Raw genomic sequence first — 12,694 nt, 5'->3', positions numbered from 1 at the left:
CTTTGTAAGCCATCTTGCTGCCAGTACAATTGAAGTTTCCCTAGGGTTAGCCTTCTTTCAAACGGAAGTTTTTTTCTAAATAATTTTAGCCAGCTCCGTTTTCAAGAATGTGAACGTTCCGTTAGGAAAACACAGACACGGAAAAAAGCACTTTCAAATCTGAAGCGCCATTGGGATTCTGAACTTCCACACAGCACAGAAAGCAATTGTCTTGAGAATTTAGAAAGTGCCTTACAGCTGCAGTTATGGGACACGGGTGGCGCTGTGGGTTAAACCACAGAGCCTAGGTCTTGCCGATCAGAAGGTTGGCGGTTCGAATCCCCATGACGGGGTGAGCTCCCATTGCTTGGTCCCTGCTCCTGCCAACCTAGGAGTTCGAAAGCACGTCCAAGTGCAAGTAGATAAATAGGTACCACTCCGGCGGGAAGGTAAACGGCGTTTCCGTGCGCTGCTCTGGTTCGCCAGAAGTGGCTTAGTCATGCTGGCCACATGACCCGGAAGCTGTACGCCTGCTCCCTCGGCCAATAAAGCGAGATGAGCGCCGCAACCCCAGAGTTGCCTGCGACTGGACCTAATGGTCAGGGGTCTCTTTACCTTTACAGCTGCAGTTAGTGAGTTGCACACCATGAAACCTCCCTCCCTGCCCTTTACAAGATGGCTTCAGGAGGAAGGAAAAAGTAACTATTTTCACTTTCCCGCTCTCCAAAAACCTCCTCTACAGTCCACTGGAGAAGGATATGTGCCATGATGTTGTTGTTGTTGTTGTTGTTGTTGTTGTTGTTTTAAAATCCAAAACACATTCTGAGTTTTCAAAACGGGGTAGAGGAAGAAAAAAAACCACACCACTTCTCTTGCTGCACTATATAGTAATCAAGTGCTCATGCTCAGGTCTGCAACCAGCTCCAAATATGATCCCTTTGTTACTTTAAAATACAGTGGTACCTCTGGTTAAGAACTTAATTCATTTCAAATTAAGAATTAACCTCCAGAACGAACTTAATTCGTTCTGGAGGTCCATTCTTAACCTGAAACTGTTTTTAACCTGAGGTACCACTTTAGCTAATGGGGCCTCCTGCTGCTGCCGGGCTGCTGCCACATGATTTCTGTTCTCATCCTGAAGTAAAGTTTTTAACCCGAGGTACTATTTCTGGGTTAGCAGAGTCTGTAACCTGAAGTGTCTGTAACCTGAAGCGTCTGTAACCCAAGGTACCACTGTACCAGAAAGGAAAGGCTTCAGGAAGGGAGAGGGGAGGTCTAAGACTTAGATGCAAAGATACACACTGTTCACCCCACCCACCAAAGTCTCTGCTCATGACAGTGTCTCCACGACCAATCAATCCATATAAAGAATGACTTGCCTCGCCTAAGCATACTCTGGTAAGCTGCTTCTTCAGCCTCTTCACCTTCTTGTGAGCTTTATTGGTATTAAGTACAGGAACACTCATCATCGGGGTTTTAATATTAGCAGTAGCCACCATCAGGATCTCCCGCAACCTATAGCAAAGAATTATTGAACGTTTAGACACACGGATATTAAAGAAACATTTTTTTAAAAAGAGAGTTCTTACCTGCTGCAAGTCCACTCTCTTTATAAGTGGGACAGACACTCAACATTGCGCTAGTTCCTGCCCTCTGGGGACTGGAGGGAAAGGCTGAAATTTCCCCAGAAGGCAGGAAGTACTCAAGATGAAATGAAAGCAATTATTTTCATTTCCCAATGAAAACTAAAGTTATTGTGGGGGGACTGGGCCATAATGGCAAGAATAAAAAAATTAGCATATTCAATTTTTCATGATAAGGCAAGTCTCTGCCTTTTTCTGTCTGAGAGCCAGTGTGGTGTAGTGGTTAAGAGCAATAGACTCGTAATCTGGGGAACCGGGTTCGCATCTCCGCTCCTCCACATGCAGCTGCTGGGTGACCTTGGGCCAGTCACACTTCTTTGAAGTCTCTCAGCCCCACTCACCTCACAGAGTGTTTGTTGTGGGGGAGGAAGGGAAAGGAGAATGTTAGCCGCTTTGAGACTTCTTTGGGTAGTGATAAAGCGGGATATCAAATCCAAACTCTTCTTCTTCTTCTTCTGTATTCAGTGCAGTACAGCTTAGAGAGAGAAGTGGTTAGAAGAAAGTACAAAACAAAACAACACAACATTATCTTACCTCGGGATACCGAGTGTGACATTCATTTCGCCTCTTCCAGCAAAGTGAAAGGTGTTCAGAGTCATCTGCGTGGAGGGCTCTCCAATACTCTGAGCAGCAAGGAGACCAACAGCTTCTCCTGGGTCACAGAGCGATTGCTGCCACTTCAAATGCAGAAGGTCTTTTAACCTGAGGACACCCAAGTAAGGAGCTGGTTTATGAATTTGGGATCCTGCCTTTCTGTATAAGATGTGCTCAAAAGTTACTTACAATAAAACAGAAATGTCAAAACGACAAATTTCACCGGACTAACCTTTCAAGGAGGCAACCATTCTACTTGGCAGGGGGTTGGACTCGATGGCCCTTGTGGTCTCTTCCAACTCTATGATTCTATGATTCTAACAAATCTCCCTAGAAAAGCATTGCCCTCACTGTCCTCTATTTCATAATCTGGGTGCTCTGATTTTGATGCCTAAAGCAGAGTCAAAATGACACCCACCCACATCCTATGCCGGCGTAAAGGCTTTAAAAGGCCTTGGTGCATCTTTCAAATAGCAATCCCTGTCTTCATCTATCCCATCTCCTTCCTTAGACTACAACTCCTATGCACAATTACCAAGGACTAAGTGCAATTGAATCTGGGAGGACTTACTTCTGAGCAGACCTACAGAGTATCATGCTGCATATTCCTCTATCCCTCTTTGTCTCTCTCTAAAATACGCACATATTTTCCAGCTCCACATAAGATTCAGTGGCAGCGTCTTAACTCTCTCTGCAGCTGTTACCTGGCAAGGTAAAGGTAAAGGACCCCTGACCATTAGGTCCAGTCGTGGCCGACTCTGGGGTTGCGGCGCTCATCTCCCTTTACTGGCCGAGGGAGCCGGCGTACAGCTTCCGGGTCATGTGGCCAGCATGACTAAGCCACTTCTGGCGAACCAGAGCAGTGCACGGAAACGCCATTTACCTTCCCGCCGGAACGGTACCTATTTATCTTCGAACTGCTAGGTTGGCAGGAGCAGGGACCGAGCAATGGGAGCTCACCCCATTGCGGGGATTCGAACCGCCGACCTTCTGATCGGCAAGTCCTAGGCTCTGTGGTTTAACTCACAGTGCCACCCGCATCCCTATTTGTGAATTAGAACACTGTTAATCTTCAAGATTTAGGCTCTCTTTTTCAGGATTATAAAGACATTTCAGCTCCACACCGGGAAACTATTGTAGCGTGCCGAAGGAAACTCACATGTTGATAACCTGCTCACAATCTGCAGCAACTTTGTGATGTGATCAGTTGTCTCTTCACAATAGGCAGAGACCTAAGATGTCGCTTAACAGATACTTAAATACATAGACGAGGCATTCTGGACCCTAAGACAGAAGCAGCAGTGCTTGCATATGCCTTAAAATAAAAATTGCTACCTCTGAGAAGAAAGTTCAGATTTGCTGTAGCTTGTGTTGTTCTGAGCGTCCCACTCTCTGAGGAAATTCTCAACTTCTCTTTCAAATGTTTCCGATACCGATGCAAAATGGATGTCTGGCCGCCAGACAGCAAGGCTAGGATCAGGACACTTCGCTGCCTTCTTTTGATACTTCCTCCGCTTCTTCTCGCTCAATTCATACCACATCTTTAACAACTGAAATAAGCAGCAGCATTAAAGGCAGCATAGGTCCCCCCCCCCCCGTATTGTACGCAGATTTCCTGCACTTGAAAGAACAATTTTTTAAAAAACATGGTACAGAGGCAAATCACCGTATTTTTCGCTCTATAAGACGCACCAGACCACAAGACGCACCTAGTTTTTGGAGAAGGAAAACAAGAAAAAGAATATTCTGCGCACACACATTTCCCCTTACTTTTTAGAAGGGAAAAAGTGAGTCTTATAGAGCAAAAAATACGGTATTTCCCTTATAACTACAAACACCATAAACCACGAAAACCTTTGGATTCATGAATCATTACAATCAACTGCAAACAACCCAGACAATTGGACAGTATATAAATATTATTGGCATCCATCTCAAGAGACAATAGAGTGCACCTCTGGGGGTGAAGTCAAAGCGCCACATTAGCAGCACTGAAGCAACCTCCCTGGGGTGCAAGCCTGGGCAGTGTGTATGGAAGTCTTGGGCTGCTCAGATGACAAGACCTTCCTCTCGGCCTTGCAGATGTGTTCCAATGGAAAGCAGAGCAATACATTTGGCACCAGCTTGGCTGCAAGAGTTGCCAGAAGGAGGCATACAAGACGCCATCCAACCACCTTAGGGATTCCACTCTGAATTTGTGTAGGGTTTAATGCTTAGCCTTTTCTTCTTCCAAAGATATCCTGCAAGGCACTGGAGCAGGCTTCCTCAGCCTCGCCCCTCAAGATGTTTTGAGACTACAATCCCCATCATCCCTGACCACTGGTCCTGCTAGCTAGGGATCATGGGATTTGTAGGCCAAAAACATCTGGAGGGCCGAGGTTGAGGAAGCCTGCACTGGCGCAGGCCATCGACTAATGGCGGATTCCCTCTGAGCTCCGGAGGGAATCGGCTCTGCAGGATCGGGTCTTGCCGCTGCGGCGACGTGGGGACCCTCAAAAATCACAGGCGGTGAAGCCTGTGAGCGTGGTGTATCGGCGGGCACCATTTGCGCCCCCGACCTGCGAAGGAGCCTTTTTAAAGGCTTCGGAACGGGGGACGGGGCGAGCGGCGCGGTGCTGAGAGTCGACTGCTTCTCCTGCAGAGTGAAGCCGCATTGCCATGGTCGGAGAGTGCTGACTTCTTCTTGTGAGCAATTGGACCTTAAAGTAACAACCTGTGAGTAGTACGGAAATTGGAATTGTAAAGAAAATTTTTATGAATTAGGCACGATCGGGGAAGGTGTAAACAGGAAGTCTGCCTCCCCTCCTTGTAAATAACTTAAAGCAAGGACCTGCTAACTAAGGTCGAGAGGACCTTTCTTTTCCTTTTTTGGTAAAAGACTTTAATTTCACGGTTTGGCAGTATAAGAAATCTTACTGGAGGATAAAGAGCTAATTTGGGGAGCTGAAGTGCCACCCTCCCGGACCCGGGAGTGTTCCGAAGAGAGCCTGTTGATGAGGTACTGAAGAGTTTGACAGCTGTCAAATTAGCTGTCAAGACGGAAAAAGAGAACTTTGTTTCTGCTGCTTCTGCTGGTTATATTTGTTACAATTTCGTTACAATTTGTTGAAAATAAGGAAGAGCTGATACAAACTAACTTGACTTTTGGATTTGAACTGGAATGAATATCAAGGAACCAAAATCCCTCTAGAGGGGGTTTTGGGACATTACAAGAATGGCTGGAGGAGGGAAAATTCAGGCTGAATTGGACAGAGTCTTTGTTCTCTTGGGAAAGTTACAAGGCCAAATTGATGTTTTGGCTACAAATGTTACAACTCTGGACTCAACTGTAAACAACATCATTGAATCTGATAAGGATTTGAATCAGGAATGAGTATTGATGTATAAGTATTGATGTTTAAGTTTGGATAAGGTAAAATTGGTTTTTTAAAATGAACTAAATTAAATGAAAATAAGGTTAGCAAAAATAAATTGAGGAAATGGATGAAGGAGAAAAAGTAAAATAATAATATGTTAACTTAAGTATAGAAATAGGTTAAAAATTACGGATAAGGATTTGCTGAATTAACAATTTGAATTGGAATACAAGAAAGGGAGGTATGAGGAGGTCAGGGAAATATGTTATTGAAAAATAAGTATTGTGAACTTTATGTGTTTTTAAACTTTTTTGCTTTTTCCTTTTTGATTCTTTTTTTGGTATTAAATATGAAAACTTTAATAAATATATTATTTTTTTAAAAAAAGATCAATCTCCCTTCTCCTAGATGGGCTACCTTCCCAGGTTGACAAGCCCCATCTGTATTGAAAATTACCTGCAGAGTTGCAGGATCTCGCCCATTCACAAGTTCTCCTGCAGGGATCTGTGCTTTTACACTAGCCAACATTTCCTGAGAAAACAGCAAAAAGCCTCCTTCCCTCCTCAAAGACTGCTGATGCTTGCTCTGCCATCTCTTGATGGATCTGAACTGGCTGTTTGCTTGCTGGGGGTCCATTTTCGGCAACACTTCATCCAAATGCTTTGATTTCTCTATCACCTGTGAGAAAGATACAAAAGCAGTTGATGGTGATGGAACACCGGTCACTTACCATGAAAGGGCCTTTTCTGACAGGCAGCGCTATGTAGCCATTGCACATATTTCATTTCTCCCAAAAACCCTGCAACATGCCATTTTCTGGGGAGGGTGAGTCGAAGATTTATTATTTTCGAAGAGATTGTGAACTGGAAGGGGCAGCCCTCCTGGAAAAAGACTAATTTACGATGCAACAGGTCGGGAAAGCTAAAGAGCGAGCTTTTGGACTGTATTTCATTCAAACGACAAGATTGTGATCGCTTGCTCGAGCAGAACTGCCTGAACTACTGGGATTTACGAGAGAGCAGTACAAAGTCCACACAGAAATACAAACAAGACTGGTTTTTTTTTCCAACCCACTTGCGGAGCAATTCGGAGGTGAAAGAAAAGGAAAATGAGTAATGACAAGCATTGAGAAGAGGAGACTGGAAACATCATTCTTAATATGAAAGCAGCAGAAAACAGTTGAGGATTGGACTCCTGCCAATCAAGAAGCATGGGTACCCCCCCACAAAAATTTATAATTCGGAAAATAATTGGATTACATGATATGTATTGTTATAATTTGGACTAATTGATATGGTGTGTTTAATTTGGTAATATGAAACTTAATAAAAATTATTTTTTTAAAAAAAAAAAACATGCCATTTTCAGAATAGGTCCTTTTTAGAAGAAGATACACTCCAAAGTCTACAGAAATAAATGGAGGCAGAAAACCCTACCTTGTGGTTATCCGTGATGAAAGGGAACTGCTTTGAATGCAAGAACTGTGTCTTGGGGATGTCTAGGCCATCTTCTCCATAGAGAAACTGGACTAGGCTGCCATCGCTGTCTCGCACAGTCAGGTCATAGTGAACTATCAGCCCTTCCAAATGTTTTATGATACACCTGCACAAAGATTAGCGTGACAAGAGGAGGAGAATGTTAGCGGACCCTGAAGTCAGTGTCTTTAAAAAATCAACCAAGAAACTTTAGAAATGCAGCCGCAGGATACAGCACAGCACAATGCCTGCTCGCTAATGATCAATTTGACATGAAAGAGGCTATATTTAAGACGGCTAAACAGTTTGCTCCTTGCTGATTAGAAATAGGCAGTACAGTGGTGGACTAGGGGGACTAGGTTAGTCCCCTAAATGTTCCCGGTAAAGGTAAAAAGTAAAGGACCCCTGGATGGTTAAGTCCAGTCAAAGGCAACTCTGAGGTTGCAGCGCTCATCTCGCTTTCAGGCCGAGGGAGCCAGCGTTTGTTCACAGACAGCTTTCCGGGTCATATGGCCAGCATTCTGGCACAAGGGAACACCATGACGGGAGCCAGGGCGCACGGAAATGCCATTTACCTTCCCGCCGCAGCGGTACCTATTTATCTACTTGCACTGGTGTTCTTTCGAACTGCTAGGTAGGCAGGAGCTGGGACAGAGCAATGGGAGCTCACCCCATCGCGGGGATTCGAACCCAGTAAATTAGAGTATTAAAGTCTGGTGCCTCCCTCCCAAAGCCCAGGACACTTCTGCCCGGTTTAGGGAGGGAGGCACGATGCTCCGACAGGGTCCAAAAGCCCTCCCAGACCTTCCCAAAGCCAAGTAGACTTTGGGAAGGAGGCAGCAGAATTCCAGCATCCTGGCGCCTTCTTCCCAAAGCCTTAGGGAGGGAGATGTGCTGCTCACGTGTGCAATGTTGCCCCCTGTTCCAATCGCCCTTGCAAGCTGGCACCCCTGGCCCTAACTGTTCCCCTATGAAGAATTTCGCTGCACGCCACTCACTGAGGCAGTAACATCGGTAAGTGTAAAAACAGAAACACTGTAATAAAGCAGCTCTTACCTTTGAAGGTATCCAGACCGACTGGTTTTGACAGCTGTGTCCACTAGACCCTCCCTACCAGCCATACAATGGAAGAAGTACTCCTAAAGCACAAATATAACCTCTGTGAGAAAAGGACTCTTGCCCCACGTAACTAGGCAGCAGCACGCTACGTAAGGCTCTGCTTAAAACTGGCCTTCCAGAAAGCAATATCCAACAGAACAGAGACAAAATGGTATTAGATTATGTCAGCTTGAAGGTACATTTAAATCACATGAGAGAAATGTAGCCCAGAGAAAAAGAGTCAAGGCGGAAGAACTTACGGGCGGTTTAATGCCAGTGAGGAATCTGCCAGCCACAAACCCCCCTGACCTGGGGGGAAAGTCATAAGGTTGGAAACATGGCAACGATTTGCCGGATGGCATCAAGGGAGGCCTTCGACCTTCCAACTCAATCTGGCCCAGCAAGCAAGAAATCTTTAAGAAGCCAAGAGAGACACAATGAGATACAAGCACAAGATCAGAGCAGAATTAACTAGCTTACTTCTTTGACTTCTTCAAATAAAACTATAGCTCTTTAAAAATATGTTGAGTTAAAGCATTATTATTATTTTCCTTATATTCAAGTTCTGTCATGTAACCTGCAGTTTTCATCCCACTAGAATAATCTAAAAAGATCCCTGTCATTTCTCTCTGATATTTATGCATTTAAATACCAACAAGAGGAACTGAAAACATCTAGACAGGAGTGGTGGCTAGCTAATCTTCACTGGTGTCCTAAAATAAGAATGTTCAGAGCAGAACAATTTGTAGTAATGAATGGTCACAAAATGAATCACTGCTATCACTTGGCTATGCACAGCACTCCTGGGTCAGATTCTGGACGACGTGGAAGGTATATTGATCTAGCTTTGCAGATTACAGTGGTGCCCCGCAAGACGAATGCCTCGCAAGACGGAAAACCCGCTAGACGAAAGGGTTTTCCGTTTTGGAGGTGCTTCGCAAAATGAATTTCCTATGGGCTTGCTTCGCAAGACGAAAATGTCTTGCGAGTTCCTGCAGGGTTCCCCCCCCCTTTTTCCCAAGCCGCTAAGCCGCTTATCAGCTGATCCGCTAAGCCGCTTATCAGCTGATCCGCTAAGCCGCTTAACAGGTGATCCGCTAAGCCGCTTAACAGCTGATCGCTAAGCCGCTTATCAGCTGATCCGCTAAGCCGCTGATCCGCTAAGCCGCTTATCAGCTGATCCGCTAAGCCGCTGATCCGCTAAGCCGCTAAACAGCTGATCCGCTAAGCCCGCTAAGCCGCTAATAGCGCTAATCCGCTAATCCGCTAATGGGCTTGCTTCGCAAGACGAAAAAACCGCAAGACGAAGAGACTCGCGGAACGGATTCTTTTCGTCTTGCGAGGCACCACTGTACAGCTAAATTGCACTGTCTGAAAACACTACCTGCATAGTATTCACAGTAGAACCTTTGGCTCCTGACTGCACCATCAGCTGCAAGTTATTCTCTGGGAAACGCCGGTGAAGTCCAAGAGGCATGCACACCTACAGTTTTGGGGGAATAAAAGAAGAAACAAAGTCACTGTTTAAGCCAGGATGACACTACCAAAAAACAGGGGGGAAATAAGAAACCATTGGGGAAAATAGAGAACCAACTCTCTTTTCTATTTACTGGAACTAAAATTTCTTTAGAGAAAAAGCAGTATGAATTACTCTGTTAAGAGCTAGTGTGGTGAAGTGGGCAGGAATCCGGACTAGGACCAGGAAAGGTTGAGTCCCCCACTCCCCTTGCTATCTATAAGGCCCACTGGGCAGGCCTGGGCCTAACCCACTCCACTTAATTGCTCCAATCATAAAATGGGAGAACTCGTATATTATATGCCCTTGAGCTCCTCAAACAAATGTATTCAAGCATCTATATCTATATTTCTGTAGACTGCACAGGAATGATAAGAAGTCCAATACATGAACCAACGTTATGTTAGGATGACCTCAAATTGCTTGATGCAAACCTTGTTAATCTCATTGCTGTAATGGTTGACTTCCTCTTTGAATTTCAGATCGACCATGTTAAAATCTCTCTGGTCTTTGTGAAGATGGGCGTCTTGCCACTTCCCTCGGACCTCCTCATCCAATGAGGTTTGAGGCAAGTTAAACGCAGCTTGAACAGCCTGAAAAGAACAAGGCGGTGTTAAGGGCCAAGGCAGGGATAACAATGAAAGGCGCTTGGAGAAGTGAGAACCCCCCCCCCAAAAAGTATCAGCTTACCTTTGTACCACACCGGGTGCTTTCTTTAATGATCCTGCGCCTCTTGTGGTCTGCCCGGTGTTTGACCAAGATATCTTCAACTCCTAGAATGAGAAGAGAGAACTGAGTGCTTACCCTCTCCCCCTTGAGATTCAGCAACAGTTTCTTCAGGGGGGTTTCCCCCTGAAAGGGAGCTCTTCTCTGCTAAACCCAGACAGACTTTCTCTTCTTCTTGGCTTACCAATTACTTTATTTAAGCAACTACCTTTTTATGAGGGACGCGGGTGGCGCTGTGGGTTAAAGCACAGAGCCTAGGGCTTGCTGATCAGAAGGTTGCGGTTCGAATCCCCGCGACGGGGTGAGCTCCCATTGCTCGGTCCCCGTTCCTGCCAACCAGTTTGAAAGCACGTCAAAGTGCAAGTAGATAAATAGGTACCGCTCTGGCGGGAAGGTAAACTGCGTTTTCGTGCGCTGCTCTGGTTCGCCAGAAACAGCTTAGTCATGCTGGACATATGACCTGGAAGCTGTACGCCGGCTCCCTCGGCCAATAAAGCAAGATAAGTGCAGCAACCCCAGAGTCGGCCACGACTGGACCTAATGGTCAGGGGTCCCTTTACCTTTTTATGAATTTTGCCAAATATGTTTAAAAAGCAGAATCTTCCAAAAGACTTAAACAGCAGAAGAACTGTAAATACGACTACACTGCAAATAATGAATGAAGTCGTTATTGGAAGCTTTTTTTATATAGTGTACCCCTCTAAACCAGGGATAACACAGCCTGAAAGCTGCATTTCTTCAGGGGCAATATTAGGGGGAGGGACATGTCGCATGTTGCTGGTGGGCGGGGGGCCAAAGCGGAAGAAGCAATGAACGTACCGTATGCTACGTTCCACTCATGATAAAAGTCAAGAGGTGCTCTCCACCCAATTAAACAAGAAGCATGTCCAAGGACACAATCCGAGGCTAAAGCACTTGAGCTGAGTGCAAAGCTGGGAGGGTAAAGGTAAAGCCTGGGGAGTAATTGTCCCAAGGTCTGGATAGAGAGGCCTGGAGGGTCTGAGGTTCCCCACCCTTTGCCTTAAACCACAGATGGAAAAAAATCCTCCATTGTCTATTCTATATCCACACAGGTCTTACTTCCCGAATGCTTGCTAGACAAACATTCACCTATCCGAACATGAGGAATTAGTACCCAAACCTCACTATAACACACAACAGATTCAGACAGCTGAACAGACAGAATTTTTACTTCTTTACCTGCCTTTTGTAGGTGGGCTGGGGAACTGTAGTGATCTGTACTTAACAAAGTTTCAGAGGGTTTCTTTTTGCGGGGGGGGGGAGTCAAAATTCCACGGTCGGAAACACATTAGGAAATTCCTCATAGGAATCAATCAGTGGGAACCGTTATTTGTCAATAAAGTTCAGAAAGAAAAGATACACACTGAACCAAGAGAGAACCATCCAAATGCAGATTAAAGGTAAAGGGACCCCTGACCATTAGGTCCAGTCGTGACCGACTCTGGAGTTGCTGCGCTCATCTCGCTTTATTGGTCGAGGGAGCCGGCGTACAGCTTCCAGGTCATGTGGCCAGCATGACTGAGCCGCTTCTGGCGAACCAGAGCAGCGCACGGAATCGCTGTTTACCTTCCCGCTGGAGCGGTACCTATTTATCTACTTGCACTTTGACGTGCTTTCGAACTGCTAGGTTGGCAGGAGCAGGGACCAAGCAACGGGAGCTCACCCCGTTGCGGGGATTCGAACCGCCGAGCTTCTGATCAGCAAGTCCTAGGCTCTGTGGTTTAATCCACAGCGCCACCCACGTCCCTTAAATGCAGATTACTTTCAAACAAAGGATCAGAGCAGAAATGTGATTCTAGGAGATGTTTTCATTAATATTTTGGGTGCTGAAACAACTGTGTGCTTCTTTTCAAGAGAAACAGGAGAGAACTGGATTACTCACCCATTGTAAAACCTCTGTAGAACTGCAGGTAGGCAGTGAAGAGCCGAGCCAGAGCTGTGAGCACCTTTCCACCAGTCTCACCACCGTAGACCTCATGGCAGCAGTGGACTAGCCCATAGGCAGAGCTACCATAATGAGCTTTATCCAACACCCCACAGAGTAGCTCTCCATTTCTGATGACAACCTGGCAGATATAAAAGACTTCCAAGTCACGACTTGACTACACCCACTCCGAAACTTCCTCTTTTAGTGCACTTTTAGATGCCCATTTTGGTTTTACCAAAATAGCACAGATCCTTGACCTGCATTTATACTGTAAACTGCTCTGTGATCCTCAGATGAAGAACGGTGTAGAAATTTAATTAATTTTAGTAATAATAGTGCCAGGGTGGGCAGACAGGGCC

At 45.5% G+C, this 12,694-nt stretch overlaps 1 protein-coding gene across 1 annotated transcript in view; it reads right to left on the bottom strand.

Annotated features, from left to right (window-relative positions):
- POLR1A (RNA polymerase I subunit A) overlaps positions 1-12,694 on the bottom strand; it is a 41,224-nt gene that overhangs the window by 10,165 nt on the left and 18,365 nt on the right. The window contains exons 16-26 of the mRNA XM_053361802.1: positions 12,291-12,474; positions 10,352-10,434; positions 10,096-10,254; positions 9,530-9,628; positions 8,406-8,558; positions 8,104-8,186; positions 7,009-7,174; positions 6,029-6,250; positions 3,552-3,766; positions 2,157-2,324; positions 1,359-1,494 (exon numbers count right to left, since the gene is read on the bottom strand). Of these exons, the coding sequence (XP_053217777.1) occupies positions 1,359-1,494; positions 2,157-2,324; positions 3,552-3,766; positions 6,029-6,250; positions 7,009-7,174; positions 8,104-8,186; positions 8,406-8,558; positions 9,530-9,628; positions 10,096-10,254; positions 10,352-10,434; positions 12,291-12,474 (1,668 nt within the window). The remainder of the gene's footprint in view (positions 1-1,358; positions 1,495-2,156; positions 2,325-3,551; positions 3,767-6,028; positions 6,251-7,008; positions 7,175-8,103; positions 8,187-8,405; positions 8,559-9,529; positions 9,629-10,095; positions 10,255-10,351; positions 10,435-12,290; positions 12,475-12,694) is intronic.

Source organism: Podarcis raffonei, chromosome 13 (genome assembly GCF_027172205.1).
Source record: "Podarcis raffonei isolate rPodRaf1 chromosome 13, rPodRaf1.pri, whole genome shotgun sequence".
NCBI classification, from domain to species: domain Eukaryota; kingdom Metazoa; phylum Chordata; class Lepidosauria; order Squamata; family Lacertidae; genus Podarcis; species Podarcis raffonei.
The sequence above is the reverse complement of the archived record's forward strand: the minus strand, read 5'-3'. Positions and strand labels throughout refer to the sequence as shown.